Source organism: Spinacia oleracea, chromosome 3, assembly GCF_020520425.1.
Source record: "Spinacia oleracea cultivar Varoflay chromosome 3, BTI_SOV_V1, whole genome shotgun sequence".
Classification (NCBI taxonomy): domain Eukaryota; kingdom Viridiplantae; phylum Streptophyta; class Magnoliopsida; order Caryophyllales; family Amaranthaceae; genus Spinacia; species Spinacia oleracea.
In genome coordinates this window covers 158488994-158512022 of record NC_079489.1, presented here as the reverse complement: position 1 = coordinate 158512022, position 23029 = coordinate 158488994, and the positions used below count along the sequence as shown (strand labels likewise).

Here is a 23029-nt window from a genome sequence, read left to right as displayed (position 1 = left end):
CTCCAATTGCGACGGTTACACCAAGTCTCTCCCTTGATAACTTTTTAAAATTTTATATTTGGTAATATTTTCTTTTTATGGTAAAGGTAATATTTATTTCATTTTCTTTCCTTTTTGGGTAAGGAGACCTTTAATGTGAATGATAGATACCAATAATAAATACAGTAGATGCAGAAACTTAAAATTTAATGCTCACAAGATAAAGAGAAACAGTGATAACGTGACACTGTTGTCCCCAGTTCCCATAATGTTTTTTCTAATATGTATATACTTGTATATTTTTATTTGCTTTTTGTAAAATGGAAATGAGCAAACACATCTTTAACATGCCATTACAAAAACTATGCTACTATCTTAATATATAATCGATTAATTACTTATCCATTTAAAGCCTTGAAATTTACACCATAATTTGATGATTCATTACCTTTTACCATCTTTGAATATTTTAACTAGTGTGTAGCCCGGGCGATGCCCCGGTTGCTACTTTGAATAATTAAAATTCGATTTTTTTTTTCAACTCAATATTTGACTAAGATACATGTAGACCATAAAAGTGAAAAGATTCATTAAGTTCATCAACTACACATGTACATTACCTTCATCATGCAAAGTAATTTTTCTAATATTTTAATTGTTTAATTCACGGCTTTCCTAATATTGTAACTGTTCTTTTTATTCTAATATAGTCCATACGAAATAAGAAGTAACATAAAAATTTAGTTGTTTTAGACTTCATGTTAACATGTATTATAAATTTACGTGCATGGATAAACAACAATTAGTGGTTGGTTAAGATGGTAATGAAACTTAACTTCTACACATGAGGTCTTGTGTTCAAATCTCATAGCATTAGTTTTGGTTGTCTATGACATGGCATAACACTTTGTGAGTGGATGATGTGGCGTAAAGGGGTACTATGTGGCACATATACATTTTTCACAACGCCTTTTAATATATTATATAGATATGTCGTACCCACTATTTTTTTATTACAACTAGTGTGTAGCCCGGGCGATGCCCCGGTTGCTACTTTGAATAATTAAAATTCGAAATGTTTTTTCAACTCAATATTTGACTAAAATACATGTAGACCATAAAAGTGAAAAGATTCATTAAGTTCATCAATTACACATGTACATTACCTTTATAATGCCAAGTAATTTTTTTAATGTTTTAATTGTTTATTTCATGATTTTTCTAATATTTTAATTATTATTTTTATTCCAATATAGTCCATAAGAAATAAGAGGTAACATAGAAATTTAGTTGTTTTAGACTTCATGTTAACATGTATTTATAAATTAACGTGCATTGATAAACCACAATTAGAGGTTGGTTAAGATGGTAATGAGAGTTATTCTCCAAACTTGAGGTCTTGTGTTCAAACCTTATTGTATTGATTTTTAGTTGTCAACAACATCCCATAACCTTGGTGAGTGAATGACGTGGCGTAAACAGAAGAGTTCTACGTGGCACATAAACATTTTTCGCAACGCCTTTTAATATATTAGTATAGATTATCTATTCTCCAGTTACCTCACTTGTATTTACGATATATTTTAATAAAATCAACTTAAACTCCTTACACTCTATATTATATTGGACATGCACAATTTAATAAAATATGAAGGGAGTAGCTAAGAATGTTATTCTTGCACGAAATCTAGGAATCAATAGTCACAAAAATATCATGGTACAAAAGTATAGCTACCGATAACATGAAGAGATAATAATTTAGGTTATTTTTATTTTTGGAGAAGAATAATATAAGCAATTTTTTGACAAAAAGAATGAGAAGTGTCATGCCTACTCAAGTCCCGATCTTCATGAAAATACTACTATGTATTCACTTGCGTAAAAATTAAAAACCCTCTAAACTAAATTACTTAAAATTTACAGATTTAGCTTTTGACAAGCCTATTGAATAATAACTAAAATTAAAATTTATTCCCAAATTATATTGGTCCGAAAACTATTTCTCTTGGTAGTGTTCATGCGTGGACAATGGTAGTTATTTTCCATAATTTCTAATTTATGTTCTACTATTTTTGCTCCTGAAAATTCTTTATGCATTGGTATAGGTGTCAAAAGTATGAAATATTTGAACGTAAATTCTCACTATTATATACTACCTCCCTTCCTAAAAGTTCTTTACTCTTTCCGTTTTAGTTCGTTCCTGAAAGTTCTTTACACTCCTACTTTATTCCATTTTTACTCTTATTTGGCCCACCATAACTTACCCACTCACAATACTTTAATATTAGTTTCCACCCACTCACATTGTTGGACAATTTATAGCCACTCATTTTCCATTTGTTACCCCACCATCACATGTTCACCAAAATTCCTTAATTACCGTGCAAATAGTAACCCTAAAGATCATTTAGGAACGGAGGTAGTACTCCGTACATCAAAACGTATATATTTTCAGAACATCATCTTTTTATAATTTTTCCAGATACAAAAAATAATATATTAATAATTAATATTGTATTGTAGTCCGTACAAATAGTAACTATAAAGAATTTAAAATTATTCCCTAATCATCCATACGGAGTATTTAATTATCAATTGTTTTTTAATTCCAATAAAAGAAATTGAAAATGAAATCTTTGCTTTTTGCCTCAGTTGCCAACTTGCCATTTCTTTTCTGTCTAGCACAAATCCTACCCAAAACAGAATTTTCTACTCTCTTCTTTCATCACTGAGAAATTGAAGTTCCTCAAATTCTGATGCAGAAGAACAAAACATAAAATTCCAGAACAAATGGATCTGCACAGAGTAGGGTTGTTTCTCTCTCTCTGTGCCCTTGTAGTAAGTGTTAGAGGTGGGGACATAGTTCATCATGATGATGAAGCTCCTCAGAAACCTGGGTGTGAGAATGATTTCATTTTGGTGAGTTCGAATTTCTCAATTTTCTCTTTTACCCAATTTCAATTTTGTTGATTTTTCATCTGGGTATCTCTGAATTGTATCAGTGTTGATGATTTTTTTCACTCGGAATAGTTATTGTAATTAGAGTACAGTTTTGTGATCAGATGACTTTGACAATTTTTACTGTAGTTTTGTGTTTTTATGCAGTTTTACCTAATTCTCGAAAAAGTAAATTACAACATGAGAATGTTACAATTTTGGTATAATTTAGGAAATTAGGTAGCGAATTGTGTACCCGTATAGTGGCCGTATCATACTAGCAAATCGGTAACACTGGTACCGTGTATCCAAGACTATTATATTTTCTCGAAAATTGAATTATAACATGGAAAAATGTTACAATTTTGGTATAATTTAGCAAGTTAGGTAGCAAATTGCATGCCCGTACCCAACCTCTTACTAGCAAATCAGGTAACCTTGGTACCTTGCATCCAAGACTATTATATTTTCTCGCCAAAGCGAATTATAATATGAAAATGTTATAATTTTGGTCTAATTTAGCAAACTAGGTAGCAAATTGCGTACCCGTACGCAACCTCATACTAGCAAATCAGGTAACACCCTGCTACTGTGTATCCAAGGCTTATATTTTCTCGAAAAAGCGAATTATAACATTAAAATGTTACAATTTTGGTCTAACTTTTAGCAAACTAGGTAGCAAATTGTGTACCCATCAAGCCTCATGCTAGCAAATCATGTAACACTGTTACCGTGTATCCAAGACTATTTTATTTTCTTTGCTGGCTTATATGCAAGCGAGCAAAGAATGAGTGTGGATGTAGTGATGTACCGTGTGCATGACATACTCAGATGTACAACATTTGACATGCGGATAATTGTATGTATGATTTTGATGTCGTAGAACAATTATTCTGTGTTTTCTTTGTTGTATTAAAAGCTTTGTGATTATTGTTACAATTAAGGTTCTTCCCCTGTTTTTTTTGTTTGTTTTGGGTTTTATGTAATTGAGAGGAATGTAGTTTGCCGATTTTGATTGTTGATCATTAAGCCTTTAATTACTTGGTGCTGTTAGCAAGAATGATTGGAGTAAGTACTAGGAGTAATTCTTAATCTACTCTGAAGTATGATTAGTGGTATTTTGGTAACCTCTCCTTGGTTAGGTGAAAGTGCATACAAAGATCGGTGATCGAGAAGCTGACGAGTTTGTAGGTGTTGGTGCAAGATTTGGTGCTAGGATCGTCTCGAAGGAGAAGAAAGCTCACCACTCAAAACTTACTCTTTCTGAACCCAGGGATTGTTGCAGTCAGCCAACAAACAAGGTTTGCTATCTATTACTCTATCCACGTCAAACTTGATGATCACATTTTCTTCTTTTGGCTCATTCATGAATTTTGTGTTAGCTTGCCGGAGATGTCATTATGGTACACCGAGGTCATTGCAGATTCACCACCAAAGCAAATATTGCGGAAGCTGCTGGTGCTTCAGCAGTTCTCATTATAAATGATGCAAATGGTAATTACCTATAAAATTTTGTCTTCAGTGCATTACTAGTAATGTAAAACAAGAATGTTACTATCAGCGTTTCAAAATGATCTTTACACTTTCCGTTTTAGTCTGTTCCATAATGTTATTTACACTTTACTTTATTCTAATTTTGGACATGAAAATTTACTACCTTACCCTTCTTATCCCACATTCTTTACAAATTTCTATTCACTTTATCTTACTTTATAAATTTTTATTCTTACACTCACCCACCTTTTTACACATTTCTCTTACTTTGTCCATATTGGTACTCAACCAACTTTTCTACTTTTATCTTAATATTTGTGCAAATAGTAACCGTAAAGATCTTTATGAAACAAAGGTAGTGATAGATTACATGTGTGACTTGCACTTTCCTTGGATGTCAAAAGTCTTTGCAGCTGTTGAACGTGTTAATACACTCGCAAACCAGGGGCGGGGGTACAGTTAACCAGATATAGTTAAAACTTTACAGTATTCCCGTGCGGTTAATTTTTCGTTGACGAGAATCCATATAAAGCGTAATCTCATGCCCCGAAGTTGTTAGGAGCTCATCTTAATCTTATTCATGTTTAACTGGTACAACTTCTTTTTATTAATATACATACTTCCTCCGTAGTTTTTTAGGAGTCACATGTTGACCGGCATAAGTATTAAGGAAGCATAGTTGAATTTGATATAATAATGATGCAAGTGGGGTAGGTGACAATAAATAATAAAAAAAAAAGTGGTGTAAAAGTTACCAAAAATTGAATTATTTATGATTTAAGTGGCTTATAGGAAAGTAAAAATAATAAACAATTGGAGAGTGGCCGAGTGGGTGTAAAAGTTACCAAAAATGGAATTATGACTCCTAAAAAATACAGCCGGAAGTAGTAATTGTGACTCCAAAAAAGTACGGAGGGAGTACTATCAAAGGTAGAGATGGGGAGGATGGTGTTTCTGTATTTGCATGTATGATTCCAGCTCACAATTAGCTTCATGTACAATGCAATGCCCTCTGCCATTGAGCTTTGGGATTTGTGATTCACAACATTGTGAGACAGATGAAGTACTATGTGGTGTTAACCCTCTAGTAGTGTTCCGGAAAACTTTTTGGCCTGAAGAGTTTCTGCTTCATAGTGCCACCACATTAGTTTGTAGAAGACTCTTTAGTTACCAAAGATAGATTTCCGAATGTGGTTTAATCTGCATAATGTACCAAAATCTGTGGATGTAGCTTCAAGGGCATCTGCCTATTGAAATATATTTTAGAATCTTAATGATTGGACAGTCGTACAGGTTTGAAAAGCATGAACGATGCCTCTTATGACTGGTAAGAAGTACATTTTCTGGGAAGAACTAGCTGCCTTTGTCACCTTTTACAGATCAAGTTAACAAACTTTCGACTATTTTCTTCTGAGATAGAGGGAATTATGAGATTTTAGCAGTTGTAAACAAAAAAAATAAGGCGATGATTAGTTTTAATTTACTATTTGTGAAAATATCTCGACTCTGACTAATTTGAGAGAAAACATTAGTCAAATGACTCAAATCTCTTGAAGGCCGCAAAAAGTGTAACATACATTTGGGACGAAGGGAGTAGTGGATTTGGAGGGTGGTCAGTCGCATACACTGAGTCGCTATGACAATTGCTCCACGTCTATGGTCTCCACATGTTTCATTCTGCACTTCAGTAAGATCTGTTATGTGATTGTATATTTCGAACGGTGTTGGGTTGCACTCCAGTAAGTTGTGCAAGGGACATAATTTATGGCAGTTAGGCATAAAATTGAAAAGATGCAGACTGGAAAAGGGAAGGAAAGGAAAGAAGATCTGTTTGGAATCTTTTTGCAGTGATATATGCGAGACTAATCATTGGAACTATTCACCTTGAGATGTCTATATACATACTTGCATATGTTCATACCTACATCCTCACACACACACACACACACATACACACACACACACACACACACACACACACACACACACACACACACACACACACACACACACACACACACACACACACACATTTATGATACGCATACACAAGTATAAAAGCTACTAGTATATGAAATTTTATTGTTCAATTTTCAACTTACGTGAAGTGCTATTTTATTTGTTTGTAGAGCTTTACAAGATGGTCTGTGAACCGGATGAAACTGATCTTGATATTCATATCCCAACCATTATGCTCCCTCAAGAAGCTGGTAGAAAATTGGAGAAAATGCTGTCAAATAGTTCTTCAGGTTAACCTTTTCAGTCACACTCTTATGCTTATGAGATTGCTATTAAAATACATTGTTAATCTTAACTTGCCGTGCTTGCTTCAAATTCATCTGCACTGTGTTAACTTGAATCGAAGCCACAATCTGATCATTCTGTAAAATATTTTTAATTTTTAAAAGCTGTCTCCCTTGTTCAGTATCTGTGCAGTTATACTCTCCAACGCGACCAGTGGTTGACGGTGCGGAAGTAGTCTTATGGCTTATGGCAGTTGGCACTGTCCTGTGTGCATCATATTGGTCGGCTTGGAGTGCTAGAGAAGCAGCCGCTGAACATGAAAAGCTATTGGAAGTAAGTCTCTTTTTGAATGTGTTCTCCAGTTACATTACTCCGTATGTATTATTGTTTTCTTGTGCAGGGATAGTTTGGGTAGGTTTGAAAGTTTTATTTAGACATGTTCATCTATAGCCTGGCCCACTGGTCCGACCAAGCCCGGTCCGGAAAAGCACAGGTTTGGGGCTTTGGGCAACCTCAAATACGCTTTTTAGACCAACCCCTGAACCCGACACGAAAAGCCCGCACCAATTTATGGGTTTGGGCATAAGTTTTTGTGTTAAAGCCCGGCCCGACCTGGATTTTGATCACCTCTAGTTTTATTGACCTATCACCTTAAGTATTCTTTTAATTTTTATTGGTTGCTGACTGTTTCTTGCAAACTTATTCTTCATAGGATGCTTCAGATGAACTCTCAAATGTGAGCTCTGGTGGAGTCGTGAACATCAGCACAACATCAGCCCTACTGTTTGTTGTTGTAGCTTCATGTTTTCTTCTTGTCCTTTACAAACTGATGTCATCTTGGCTCATTGAGCTGTTGGTGGTGCTGTTTTGCATTGGTGGTGCAGAGGTTAGACCTATTATTTGCTCATCTTGTTATCCTTTACAAACTGATGTCATTGAATTTTGTCTAAAACGTGTTCTTCGTATTCTACCCAAAAGAAACAAACCACCTATAAGCATGTGGTCCCAGTACTCCTGAATTTTGCTGCAGATCTGTTTGTTAGATAGTTCCTGCAGTTTGTTTCTGGAAAGATTAGAAGCAGACCAACCACTTCAGTGCTGTTTGTTGTTTTGATCCAGGTCCCTCTCTATATTAATTAATAAAAATAAATGTTAGAATATATATTCTGATTTATTATAATTGATGTAAATGTTGTAGCAATAGTCAACGTCCATATTTAGTTAGCGTAATTGACGTAATTGATTAGCATAACAACGGCCATATTATTCTCATATTATTCCCCGTGTATTCTGTATATATTATTCTCCATTTTTTTAGAGAAATGTTTTCCGTGATTATTTCATTCATGATCTTCCAATATGTACAGAATACATGGAGAATAATATGAGAATAATATGGCAGTTGTTATGCTAATCAATTACGTCAATTACGCTAACTAAATATGGACGTTAGACTATTGCTACAACATTTACATCAATTACAATAAATCAAAATATATTAACATATATTCTAACAATAAATTAGATCATGCTAGAATAGGATTTGCTATTCAGCTTCGCCTTTGCTAGCTACTTCCGTTTTAGTCTGTTCATGAGTATGGGATAGTAAAGCAATCTAAATTTATTCTAAAGATAACCTAACTTCCTCGCAAAACAGTCATGTACTCCCTCCATCCCGCTAAGTTTTCCCATATCCCTAAAAGGATATCCTCTTGAGTTTGCTACATTCCCTTACTCCACTCAATAACCCATTTACCGCGTACATTTTTTTAACTGTTAGACCATATTCATAAACTAAGGTGTTGTTTGGTTGTCAAAATTTTGGTGAAATGGGGGAAGTGAAACTTCCTAGGAATTTCAACTTCCCACAAAATGGGGGAATTTGCTTACCTAGTCTCCTCTAGGTAGTAGAAATTCCCATGGGAAGTTACTTCCCACATTATTAACCAAACAACTTTAGGAAATTCCCATTAATTTAATTAAGGAACTCATTTCCTATGAATTTGTAATTTGAAAACCAAACAACACCTAAAAGCGAAAAGCCAATAAATAAACTTGTTGAAGGCCGTAATGCGTGGAGAAATTATCCCAGTTATAAAAACTAGGAATCATTCTTTTGAGTCCTAGAATATTAAATTAAATTAATTAGCCACAGAAATTTCTTAAAAGATATACTATTAACGAACTGGAAGCATTGCTCTCTCGTCCTGACTTCTGAGGCAAGACAAAATATACGGGTTATGTCTGGGAAATCAACATATGTAGTTATTTGATTTTTGTACATATTGGATACCTGAGAAATTATTGTATGTGAAAGGAATATTAATTGTTATGACAATCTTGTATTCATATTTTTACATTAGTTCATTTTCTTATTTTTCTTCCTTTATGTTTTTCAGGGATTACAAACATGCTTGGTTGCTTTACTTTCAAGGTATATATGCTCTACCTTCTTCTAGTTCTGTTCTTAGCGAAATATTGAAATAATAACTGGATATCACCATTGTTATAAATGAAGGACCTTTTAGGCTTGAATGTTGATTTGTATGACAATTTGATGTTTGAATAATGAGAAGAAATAATTAAAGAAATTAAAACACACACAAAAATTTAAGGTGGTTCACTCTTCAATGAGCTACATCCACCATGGGGGAGGGTTTGGAGCTTGTATTACTCTTCAATGGAGAAAGGATTACAAAGAGGAGTTCTCAAAGGTGAAGAAGAGAGAATTCTTAGATCTAGGGTTTCAACCTCACTTGTGTTTCTCTCTCTTAATACTGAAAATCTCATTACATTTGGTATTTATAGTCTTAGACATCAAACCAATCTAAGGGACAAGAAAAGGCCACGTCGATTGAACCTTGCGGAGAAGAAAACAGTTTACCCGCAGAGTTCGGTCGAACCTTTAAAGGGTTCGGCCGAACCAAGGTCAGGTTCGGCCGATCTTACCCAAAGTTCGGGCGAACCTCCAAAAACAAAGCTACTGACTTCAGGTTCGGCCGAACCACCAAAGAGTTCGGCCGAACTTCCAGCAGGTTCGGCCGAACCTCCAGCAGGTTCGGCCGAACTTCCCCTGCAGCATGACAGCTTCTCGTAAAACAGTCATAACTCCCTCATTTCTCATCCAAAATGAGCTTATGACCAGGCGTTGGAAAGATATTGAGCCAAGCTTTCACCTCCAACTTGAATCAACTCAATCTAATGAGTAGATCATGAGATATGTCCATTTGAAGTCAGACATTCCACTATAACACCCTAACATCCTTCAAGGAAGATTCGAGGCACACATGACAATTCTCCACCTTGACTTGAATCCTCCACACTTCCTCATAATGTAATACCAAACTATACTCCAAACACACTCCCAACAAGCCCTTATGGGCTTACATCGACCATGGAGAGAGACCAACTAAGTCCACACACAAAGTGAACTTAGTTGTTGGCAAAGGCTTTGTCAACATGTCGGCGGGATTCTCCTCGGTACCAATCTTCTTCAAGAGCAATTCTTTCTTAGCTATCACATCTCGAACAAAGTTGTACTTGATGTCAATGTGCTTGGTTCTCTTGTAGAATGTGTTTTGATTCTTAGCCAAATGTATGGCACTTTGACTATCACAAAACACGGACACCAAGCTTGAACATGGACTAAACTCTCCCACAAGACCCTTGAGCCACTTTGCTTCTTTGAATACTTCGGTAATGGCCATAAACTCGGCCTCCGTAGTTGAAAGAGCTACAACATCTTGTAGCGTTGATTTCCAACTCACGGCCGTACCACCCAAAGTAAAGACATAGCCGGAAGTAGATTTCCGGTCATCTAAATCACCTCCATAATCCGAATCACAAAAGCCCTCAAGCCCATTTGCATTTCTACCAAACTCAAGGCAAACGTTTGACGTACCCTTCAAGTACCTCAACAACCACTTCACGGCTTCCCAATGGACCTTTCCCGGTCTTGACATATACCGACTAACCATACTTACCGCATGCACTATATCCGGTCTTGAACACACCATGGCATACATCACACTTCCAACCGCACTAGTGTATGGAATGTGAGCCATGTACTTTTCTTCTTCCTTGGATTGAGGACTAAGCTCCTTTGAGAGCTTAAAGTGAGAACTCAATGGAGTGGAAACGGGTTTTGCATGCACCATGGAGAAGCGCTCAAGCACCTTCTCAATGTATCTCTTTTGACTAAGATACAAAACACCCGCATTCCTATCACGAATAATCTCCATACCAAGAATCTTCTTGGCTTCACCGAGATCTTTCATATCAAACTCACTTGCCAACAACTTTTTCAAGTTGTGAATCTCAATCATATTCTTGCAAGCCACCAACATATCATCTACATATAAGAGCAAGTAGATGAAAGAACCATGAGATGAACTGCTAAATTTGAGCATAAAAGTAAAGGCAGAAATTATATTAACTAGTTTGATGGATGAAAAACACAAAAAGGGATAAAAGTAGTGACTTGAGGCCACCAATCTCTAGGTTTAGTGACTTGAGGTCACCACTCTCCAAAGCCTAAGCTTTACCAAATCTCAACATGCTTCTGGTTCCCCTTCCCTTCTCCTTTTAATTACCAACTGCTAGTAATAGGACAAAAACAATTAATAAAAGTAGTCTAAACAAAATAGCTGCTGCCACTCTGTGGAGTGGTTACTGCCCTTGGGTTGGTGGCTGCCTCTATATCCCTTTTGTCCTGTAGTGCTGACTTCCTTTTCTTCCTTGAATATGTTTGCAGCAGTTGTGGGTGGTGTTGGGGTATTGCATTATGTCCTTCTACTGTTTAGTCCATTACAATACCGACCCCCTAAACTTCCACCTTGTCCTCAAGGTGGATAGTAGTCGGCACTCACTTCTCGGCGTTGGCAGCAACAATGATTAATGTACAATAGGTTGTTGTAACACCCTGGAACAAGACCTCGCTTCCCCATGCCTTGAAGCTCCTTATCAGTGAGGTGTTGACTTACCATTAAGGGTTTGACTATTGAAACATATTCATGGGACTTGCCCTTGGATGATGTCAGAACTAGCGGGTATGAGAATTGGGTGGGAAAAATGTTTGTAAAAGTTTGCAGTGAATGAGGGTGAGCTGTGGAGCGGAAAGAGTAGTATGTGGAGAAATGTTGATCAGGAAGCTGATTGGGGTTGTTAGTAGATGGATTGGATTGGGAAATTAATAGAGGAGGGACATAGTTGGGTTTACTCTTGTGGGCTGGGTCACTGGTCTTGGCGATAGTCCTCCTAAATAAGGCCCTGGCCTTTTTGGAGTCCTCACGTGAAAGGTAAATGGGTTCCTTGGTGCCAGCTTGTAGGCCACTTGAAAAGTTTCCCTTAAAAATATCAGCTGTAAAGCATGTACTTCTATCCACTCCTTCCCCTAAGGTACGTGGCTTCACCAACCATGTCCCCTTGCTTATGTCATTCTTTTTACTATTTACCAATTTGCCCTTACTATTATCATCTCCAATTCTTGTCTTCCTCTCCAAGCTAGTAAGTGACTCCTTGAAGCTTCTCCCATACACCACATTTCCTGGGAACTTCTTCTGTAAGTTCTTTGCTTCACCACCAGAATCCTCACCGGCGAAGCCACCAGGACCACCCCCTCGCTCAAACAGTACTACAATGGATACGCCACTTGCGACACTACTAGAAACATTATCATTCAACCTTCCACCACCTGATAAACAACCCCGACCGCCGCCGGTGAATCCACCTCCAAAATCTCCTTGCCTCTCATCAGATCCACCTCTTCCGCCTAGGTTAAGGCTGCCTCTAATATTCATCCAGACACTAGCAGTAACACCACCACCTTCGGAATCAGAAAACTCTGGATCTGGTCGTATTTCCTCCACCTTCGGTGTCTCGCTCACAGGTGATGACTTGCTTTTCTCTGTCTTGATCTCCTCCTTGTCGGAAGCTTGAAAGTCCGTGGTGGTTGTTTGCACCACTTCGTTCTCTTCCGTTGTGATGTTTGTCTGGATTTTGTTGCTGGTCCCGCCACCCAATTTCAGCTTCAGATCTATAGTTTGCTGGAATTTTAAAAATGCTTCCTTAATTACTTGCTCCATCTTGGCAGAACCCCTTGTTATCGCTTCATTCAACACCTCCTCTTTGGATTTCTCCGTCAAGGAATGAGAGTTGCCTCCCAACTGGTGTACATGTGGCAGCCATGAGGTTGCCGATGACGAACCAAAACGGCGAACCATCAAATTCTTCAATTTGTCCCAACCATAAAATTGTTGTCGATTATGTTCCCATTCAAACCACTGCAACACATCCCCTTCAAGGCCAATTGCAGCAGCCTCTAACTTCATCTTCTCATTTAATCTGAAAAAATGAAAGAAATCTTCCACTTGAAGGATCCAGCCATTCGGGTTTCCTCCGCTAAACACCGGCAATTGAAGTTCGTTTCGGATGCTCCGCTCCTCCATGAGATTTGATATTCCACGGTCTCTCTTGCTAGAAATATATGCGTACTCCTCTCGGATCCACAACTGCATTCGCTGTGCTGCACGTTCTCCGGCAAACTCCATTTTTGATTTATTTTATTTTTGTTTGGGAAACTCACAAAATCAGACCACTTATCCTCCCAGAATTGTACCGCTCTGATATCAAGTGAGATGAACTGCTAAATTTGAGCATAAAAGTAAAGGCAGAAATTATATTAACTAGTTTGATGGATGAAAAACACAAAAAGGGATAAAAGTAGTGACTTGAGGCCACCAATCTCTAGGTTTAGTGACTTGAGGTCACCACTCTCCAAAGCCTAAGCTTTACCAAATCTCAACATGCTTCTGGTTCCCCTTCCCTTCTCCTTTTAATTACCAACTGCTAGTAATAGGACAAAAACAATTAATAAAAGTAGTCTAAACAAAATAGCTGCTGCCACTCTGTGGAGTGGTTACTGCCCTTGGGTTGGTGGCTGCCTCTATATCCCTTTTGTCCTGTAGTGCTGACTTCCTTTTCTTCCTTGAATATGTTTGCAGCAGTTGTGGGTGGTGTTGGGGTATTGCATTATGTCCTTCTACTGTTTAGTCCATTACAAACCACTCACAAGTTCTTTGTAATAGACACAACTATCATAAGAGCTCCTTATGAAATCATGTGCCAACATGAACGAATCAAATCGTTTATACCATTGCCTTGGAGATTGCTTCAAGCCATACAAGGACTTTAAAAGATGACACACATGATTTTCCTTCCCTTTCTCCTCAAAACCTTCCGGTTGCTTCATGTAGATCTCCTCCTCCAAATCCCCATGGAGGAATGCGGTCTTCACATCAAGTTGGTGTAACTCCAAGTCTTCCATAGCTACCAAGGCAAGCAACACCCTTATGGATGAGTGTTTCACAACCGGAGAAAATACTTCATGAAAGTCAACGCCTTCAATTTGTGTGAAACCTCTTGCAACAACTCTTGCCTTGTAGACGGGACCGCCCGATTCCGGTGTACCTTCCTTCTTCTTGTACACCCACTTGCATCCAACAATTCTTTTGCCTTTCGGTGCAATGCATAAGCTCCAAGTATTGTTCTTGTGCAAGGACTCCATTTCTTGCTCCATGGCCATCAACCACTTGCCGGCATCATTTAGAGACATTGCTTCCTTGAATGAACAAGGATCATCATTATCGGTCTCCACTTGACTTGCAACGGAGAGAGCATATTGGACATAATCACACTCCTCAATGTATCTACTTGGAGGCTTGATTGGTCTCTTTGCTCTTTCTGCGGCAATGGATTTCTTTTGAGCTTGTGGTGTTGCTTCACGAGGTCTCCTTGATGAGGGACCATCATCATGTGAATGCTCATCTAGCTCCACCTCCTCCTCGGTATCATGGTGTGAACCTACATCATTGCAAATAGAAAGCTCCTTTCCCGGGGTGATCATACAATTTTCATCAAAAACAATATCTCTAGAAGTTATGACTCTTCTAGATTGGTTACACCATACTCTATAACCTTTAACTCCTAAACCATAGCCAACAAAAATACATTTTTTAGCTCTAGGTTCAAGTTTACCATCACTAACATGAATATAAGCCGGACAACCAAATACTCTCAAACTAGAATAATCAACGGGTTTTCCGTACCATACCTCAAGAGGTGACTTGAAGTCAAGAGCCGAGTGAGGAGAGCGATTCACCAAGTAACAAGCCGTTGAAACGGCTTCCGCCCAAAAAGATTTCCCCAAATTTGCTTGTGAAAGCATGCATCTAGCCCTCTATAAGAGAGTTCTATTCATTCGTTCCGCAACCCCATTTTGTTGAGGTCTACCCGCACAAGTTCGATGCCGCACAATGCCATGCTTGAGACAATACTTCAAGAACTTCTTCTCTACAAACTCTAGACCATTATCGGTCCTCAAGGTTTTGATCCTTTTCTCGGTCTTCTTTTCAATCATGGTCTTCCAATCATGGAACACATCAAAGACATCATCTTTATGCTTTATAAAGAACACCCAAACCTTCCTAGAGAAGTCATCAATTATAGTGAGCAAATAATTACAACCACCAATCGAAGGAACTCTAGAGGGACCCCACAAATCCGAATGGATGTATTCAAGTATCCCTTTGGTGTTGTGTACGGCGGGTTTGAAGCTAACCCTCTTGTGTTTACCAAACACACAATGCTCACAAAAGCCAAGGCTTCCAAGCTTCAAGCTTCCAAAACAATCTTGCTTGCTAAGCTCCGACATACCATGCTCCCCCATATGGCCAAGTCTCAAATGTCATAACTTGGTTTCACTATCACTCATAGTACCCGTGGAAACATTTGCCGAGCCTACCATGGTGGATCCTTGCAATGAGTACAAGCTACCCACTTTGGCACCCTTCATCAACACAAGAGCACCTTTCACAACCTTCATTACTCCACCTTCCGCTATGCACTTACAACCATTAGTGTCAAGAGTGCCAAGAGAGATCAAATTCTTCTTTAGCTCCGGAACATGACGAACTTTAGTTAAGGTTCTCACAATACCATCAAACATTTTGATGGCTACCGTCCCAATTCCAATCACCTTGCACGTTGCATTGTTTCCCATGGTGACATTACCTCCATTATACTCCTCATAGGAGCTAAAGAGATCCTTGTTGGGGGTCATATGAAACGAGCAACCCGAATCCAAAATCCATTCATCCTTACCCTTGATTCTTCCATGAGTGGCAACCAATGCACCACTATCACTATCGGTATCTACATAGCTAGCCTCGGCGGTAGCATGAGGTTCTTTGCCCTTTCCGGACTTACCATCACCTCCCGATTGTTTCTTTTGCCACTTCCAACATTCCGACTTAATGTGGCCTTTAATGTGACAATAATTGCAAGACTTGTTACGGTTAGGATTCGGTTTCTTTGACTTGGACCGACCCCTATTCTTTCCCCCATTACCACCACTACTAGTAGAAGTCTTCTCATGATTTCTACCCCTCACAAACAAGCCATCATTGGAGTTATTTGATGATTTAGAAATTAATTGATTATCAATTAAGTCCCTTTGGGTCAAAGCATCTCTAACATCATCAATACTCAAATCATCTCTACCATACAAGATAGTTTCACGAAAATGTTTATAGGATGGTGGTAATGAACATAACAAGTAAATTGCAAGATCCTCATCATCTAAAACAACATCAATATTTTGAAGATCCATAACAATCGAAAAGAACTCATCTAAATGAGACTTAAGAGAATTACCTTCCTCAAGCCGAAGATCATAGAGTCTACTCTTGAGTAGTAGACGATTGGTGACACTTTTAGCCATATAAAGAGCCTCCAACTTCGACCATAGATCATTCGCGGTTTCCTCCTTGGCAACTTCCCTCAATACTTCATTCGAGAGGCAAAGTTGTATAGCCGACAAAGCTTTCAAATCAATCTCCTCCCACTTCTCTTCCGTAATGGTAGTGGGTTTCTTATCCTTCCCTTCAAGAGCCTTGTGCACACCATTTTGTATCAAAATAGCTTTCATTTTCAATTGCCAAAGGCCAAAGTTAATTGACCTATCAAACTTCTCAATATCCAACTTCATTGTCGACATGAGTATTCAATACTCCCCAAGAAATCAAACAAACAACCCAAACACAACCTTAGCTCTTGATACCAATTGTTATAAATGAAGGACCTTTTAGGCTTGAATGTTGATTTGTATGACAATTTGATGTTTGAATAATGAGAAGAAATAATTAAAGAAATTAAAACACACACAAAGATTTAAGGTGGTTCACTCTTCAATGAGCTACATCCACCATGGGGGAGGGTTTGGAGCTTGTATTACTCTTCAATGGAGAAAGGATTACAAAGAGGAATTCTCAAAGGTGAAGAAGAGAGAATTCTTAGATCTAGGGTTTCAACCTCACTTGTGTTTCTCTCTCTTAATACTGAAAATCTCATTACATTTGGTATTTATAGTGTTAGACATCAAACCAATCTAAGGGACAAGAAAAGGCCACGTCGATTGAACCTTGCGGAGAAGAAAACAGTTTACTCGCAGAGTTCGGTCGAACCTTTAAAGGGTTCGGCCGAACCAAGGTCAGGTTCGGCCGATCTTACCCAAAGTTCGGGCGAACCTCCAAAAACAAAGCTACTGACTTCAGGTTCGGCCGAACCACCAAAGAGTTCGGCCGAACTTCCAGCAGGTTCGGCCGAACCTCCAGCAGGTTCGGCCGAACTTCCCCTGCAGCATGACAGCTTCTCGTAAAACAGTCATAACTCCCTCATTTCTCATCCAAAATGAGCTTATGACCAGGCGTTGGAAAGATATTGAGCCAAGCTTTCACCTCCAGCTTGAATCAACTCAATCTAATGAGTAGATCATGAGATATGTCCATTTGAAGTCAGACCTTCCACTATAACACCCTAACATCCTTCAAGGAAGATTCGAGGCACACATAACAACCATAATACCAGATAACTTTCTGAGTGTAGGAGTATTTTGACAGTTCATGTGAACACCATCCGTACTGAGTTTTCTTAGGACATTGGAGGATTTAGTGGTAATTATCAACTCTGCTTTGACTAATTTCTGATAAGCCACAAATATAGCAACTTAGAAAACCATTCATTGCTTCTGCTGTGGATCATTTTTATCTGATTGACAACTTCTGGTAATGCTGCTAAGGGTTATCTATCTGTTGTTGTAGTTTGATGCTGCATACTTCCTCTGTTCTTTTTTAGATGACACAATTATTTAGGCACGTTTGCCAATGCGCAATTTCAAACATTAATACTTCAATTATGGATAAGAAAAAATTATAAAAAGTTGATATTTAAATAGTATTTAGAGACAATCTAATAAGACCTCACACGACTATGTTTTTGCTTAAGTATAAATCACAAAAGGAAGTAAAAGGAGCTTGTGTGAATAGTGTCCAAAACCTAATTGTGTCATGTAAATAAGAACGGAGGAAGTATATCCTAACTTTATTACCGCACATTTTACTTGAAAAAGAATTAATATCTCTGACTCATATGAATTGAATCTCTTCTTCTCACACAAACTGCATAACAATTCTATGTTGCAGATGGTTCAAATTGTTCTCACACTCATATGTTAAAGTACCTTTTCTTGGAGCTGTCTCATACCTCACTTTAGCTGTTTCACCATTCTGCATCACATTTGCGGCCCTGTGGGGAGTTTATCGAGATCTCAGTTTCGCCTGGATTGGTCAAGATATACTTGTAAGGATGAAATTTTATCACATATATCTTGTACTCTGTATACAAATTTGCTACACATACTTTTGCCATTTGTAATTATACACTAATAGTGACATTTGTATCCTTGTTTTGGTGACGCAGGGAATAGCTTTGATAACGACAGTTATTCAAATTGTTCGGATCCCAAATCTCAAGGTAATGAGACTAATGACTACCCGTTGGCCCTTAAAATGTCCTTTATTAAAATTAAAAAAGAAAGAAATAATCTGGATAGAAGCTTAGTTATTTTGATGAAAACAAAAGCTTAATTATCTAGATGAATACTTAAAATTTTTGTTCTCATTGACCTATTAAAAAATTTACTCAATAATGGACTATTGCTCAAGCCTCTCGGCGTTTTGACAATGTTGGTGTAAAACTCATGAAATACCAAAAATGTGATCATAACCCCTTCAGAAAAAATGACTAAACTTATCTTCGCTTCCGAAGGGTGAGCAGCAGAAGAGGCTCAAAATTTAGGGTGCAGTATTTCTTTGTGCAAAATATTGGTTGAGAATGCACCCTGCCAAAAACCAAAAAACGAAATGGAAATAGAGAGAAAGCCCCAACCCTCAATCTTAGATTAAAAAGCTCAATGAAATTTTCAAAAAAGAAAATCCATTGAAAAATTCCTTTCGTGGTAGAATAACAGGGGAATAAAAATGGTAACTTATGGATTCTAGTTGTTTTAAATAGTTTCTGTATTTTTCTTCAAGGATTTCTTTAAGTATCATTTGTTTCTCCTGGGAATTTTTCCTGGACCAGGACTTGCAGGGGGGGCTTTTCTTTGGAAAAATTGTGTATTTGTGTTGAGGTATATGTAAGTGGAGGAGGGGAAATAAGTCAAATTACTACAACATATAATACCGAATTAATCCGAACCCGAAAGTAATTTATTATAACCCGACCCGACCCGACGAGTTTGACAGGTCTACCTGTAGCCATTGGCAATTAAATGGGGATGCATATACTACAAACCCATGCAGCCCGAGTCAATGTGGCCCCCTGCTGCGATTGTGCTTGTCCTTGGCTTCACATTACTATTGATTCCTAGTATTTTTACTCTGTCCTTAGTTACTCCTTATTATGGGGGTCAGTGACCTGTATTTGGCACAATAAGACTCCACTAGTGTAACAAATGCAACAAATGGCTGGAATTATTTGCTGTCTTCATCACACTTTGCACTCTTAAGGACTAGCCAAATAGTTTATATGCAGTAATTTATTAGTTTTGTACTTCCTCTGTTCTTATTTACATGACACAATTATTTAGTCACGTTTGCCAATGCACGATTTCAAACATTTATGATATGATTATATATTCTTTTTTAACTTTTTGTTATGTTAATCAGGTGGGCGCGGTTCTTCTCTCTTGTGCCTTCTTGTATGATATATTTTGGGTCTTTGTTTCGAAGAAGTTATTCCATCGGAGTGTGATGATTGTGGTAAGTTAGCTATACTGCTTGGCTAAAAAAGTTCATTGAAATGTCATTCTTTATTTTAATTGTTAATCCTTGCTTTTTAGGTAGCCCGTGGTGATAAAAGTGGAGAGGATGGTATTCCTATGCTGCTAAAAGTTCCACGGATGCTTGACCCATGGGGTGGCTATAGCATCATTGGTTTTGGTGACATCCTTTTGCCAGGATTACTACTAGCATTTTCTCTCAGGTAGGAACTATCTTGTTGTTTCTGAAGCTCTTGAAACATGTCCCAAGTCGACCCACCCCCTCCCCAAATCCCTTATGGGCAACTCCATAAAAGAAGAAATTGGGTTGATGGGCTACACAACTTCAAGTCCCTCCCTCCTCACCCCTTCCCGCCATAAAATTCAAATGTAATACTTCCTCTGTCCCAAATTAGTCTCTACACTTAACATGACACAAAGTTTTAGGAGATAAGTTGTTGGTTATCAAATATTAATTTATTGGAAAAGTAGATGTGAAATGAGATAATGGGTTATTATTTTAATTGAATGTGAAAGGGTGCGGGCCCTTACTTTTTTGGTAGTGGAAAGAAAGAGACATTAAAATAATTGTAGGGTCTTTCCTAAAATAGAAGTGTAATTTATCCTTCAAATTAATCTGGGACGGATGAAAATGGAAAATGTAAAAACTATTCTGGGAATGAGGGAGTATGGATGAGAATAGGTTCCCAAACTCAATGTTTGGAGTGCGACTTTAATTACTATCTAATCCCCAAGAGTGTTACACCCTTCCGGTTCCGTTAAGAGTTGGCACTTTGAGAAGATATTCCTCTTCCAAGTAGCTCCATAGAAATTGTTCTTCTGTCCTCGGAGATTTCCATCTCTTCCAGTGTATCATTTACACTTTCTGCATTCCCCCACCCCCGTTTTAAATGCTGAGATGCAGGGCATACGGCTCAGACAAAAAAATAAAATAAAATAAAATAAAAAATCAGTTTTTAACCGAACGTCCATCATCCATGGTTACTCTGGAAGTCTGGAAGTAGTTTGATATGTACATTATCAACGTCATGAATAGAAAACCAGTTCATGAACTCATGTTAGGAAGCTATGGCTAACTATAATGCTCATAGGAACACAACCTTTTCACCCGGGATTGGGAAATGACAAAAGAATAGGTTAACATTGCAATAAACGAACTCTTTCCCGTGATTTTTGGGGGGAAAGAGAGAGGAGGGGGGACGGTTGCTTATGTAAAATGATGTTATATATATATATATTCATGTATGTTTGTTTGTTAGGTATGATTGGTTGGCAAAGAAGGGTCTTCTAGCTGGATACTTCTTGTGGACGATGATTGCTTACGGATTAGGTAAACAAATCTCTTCCAATTGTTCATTCATCTTAAAGTTCAGCTTCGCATTGTTTACTTCTGACAACTTTGCATCTTGAAGTTCCTCGAGTTGGAGACTCTCTCGTGATACAATTTTGAATGTTGTTGACAGGTCTTCTCATAACTTATGTCGCTCTAACTTTGATGGACGGACATGGTCAACCTGCCTTGCTTTACATAGTCCCTTTTACTTTAGGTATGTTTTTCTGTTTTTTTGATGCACCTTACGGCCCGTTTGGTTGCCGGTAATAAATAGTGGGAATGGAAATAAATTTAAGTGTTATTTGGCAAGAAAATAACATCATGATGTCCATAGTAATGAAATTTTAGCTCAAACTTTTTTCTTCGTAAATTTGCATTACCAACTAATACCACTCCCCAAATGGTAAATGGATGGTAATGAAATTATAAAGAAAATGAGACAATTTTGAGTGAACTACCATTACCATGGGAATAAACATTAATTTTCCTTACAAATTTATTCCCATCCATTTATGGCTGGCTACCAAACGGGCCGTTAAGGGTTTCCTTCTTCCTAAAACACTTCACTCAGTTCGTGAATGAAGCAATTAATGCTTTAAACAGTACCTATGAGTTTACCCTAATGTTTTAACAAAAACATAAACCTAATGTGTAATATTGTCACCCCTATGCCGGAACAAATTCATCAATTTTACCCTTCTACTCCGTCCATCCCTTTTTGTTTGTCCCATTTTCCGTTTTTGTCTGTCCTAGACCTGATCATCTATAAGCCAGCGCGCTGGCCCGACCCAGCCCGACCCAAAAAAGTATAGGTTTGGGCAACCTCAAATACACATTTTTAGACTAAAGCCCGAACCCGGTCTGAAAAGCCCGCACCAAATTTATGGTTTGGGCATGCATTTTTTTGTTAAAGCCCGTCCCGGTCCGAGTTTTGATCACCTCTAGGACTCTGTCCCCAAAAGATGGCTCCATCAGTCCATTACTGAAAATGAACATAGACCACAACTTTACTCTCACATAAAACACATTTGGCCCCACTTTTGTCTTTCTTAGTTCCACTCAACCCATTCTTAATAAAGCACTTTGAGGACATGGGGAAAACAATAAGGGACGGAGGGAGTGATTTTTAAAGGGTCATCATTACAGTAAACAAACTTAATAAATACATCTACGAGTTCTCTTGATCTAATTAAAATAAACTTCCCTGAATCCCAGGAACACTACTGATGCTGGGGAAAAAGAGAGGCACTCTCAAGATTTTGTGGACGAGAGGGGAACCCGAAAGACCTTGCTCTCATTTGAATATGAGTTTATCCGAAGAATAGATTCAAGAACGCGTAGACCATCGGTTAAATTCTATGTAAAATTCTATAAATTCTATGTAGTAATTCGACGATTGTTAACTGTTAATCTCATCTTCGAAACTGAAAAGAGGTGTGTGTGATAAGAAGATCACCCTTCAAGAATCAAGGCTTCAGTTTTCTACTGTCAAGAAGCAGGAAAGAATGTATAATCTGTCTAATTTTGCCAAACTAGTGTGTGTTTATATATATAATCTGTCTACTTAGCAGGAAAGAAAGAGTTTTTCGTAATGTATTTATTTTTAAGGCAAAAGATTAGTGCATGTATTAATTTGAGGACAAATTGAATGTATAATCTGTCTAATTTGCCAAATTAGTGTGTGTTTATATAATCTGCTTATTTAGCAGGGAAAGAAAGAGTTCTTCGTAATGTATTTATTTTTTAAGGCAAAAGATTAGTGCATATATTAATTTGAGGACAAATTGAATGTATAATTTATCTAATTTGCCAAATTAGTGTGTGTTTATATAATATGCCTATTTAGCAGGAAAGAAAGAGTGGTT

General features: G+C 37.7%; 1 protein-coding gene across 1 annotated transcript; it reads left to right on the top strand.

The window, feature by feature from the left end:
* Positions 1-2617: 2617 nt before the first annotated feature.
* On the top strand, positions 2618-22895 carry LOC110791627 (signal peptide peptidase-like 2). Its single transcript, XM_021996394.2, has 14 exons — positions 2618-2898; positions 4059-4217; positions 4299-4410; positions 6540-6659; positions 6836-6987; positions 7367-7540; positions 9054-9088; positions 18192-18348; positions 18469-18522; positions 19719-19811; positions 19892-20034; positions 21091-21161; positions 21295-21378; positions 22380-22895. Exons 1-14 carry the CDS (start codon positions 2770-2772, stop codon positions 22487-22489), a joined length of 1593 nt encoding a protein of 530 aa, XP_021852086.1. The 5' UTR covers positions 2618-2769; the 3' UTR covers positions 22490-22895.
* Positions 22896-23029: the final 134 nt, after the last annotated feature.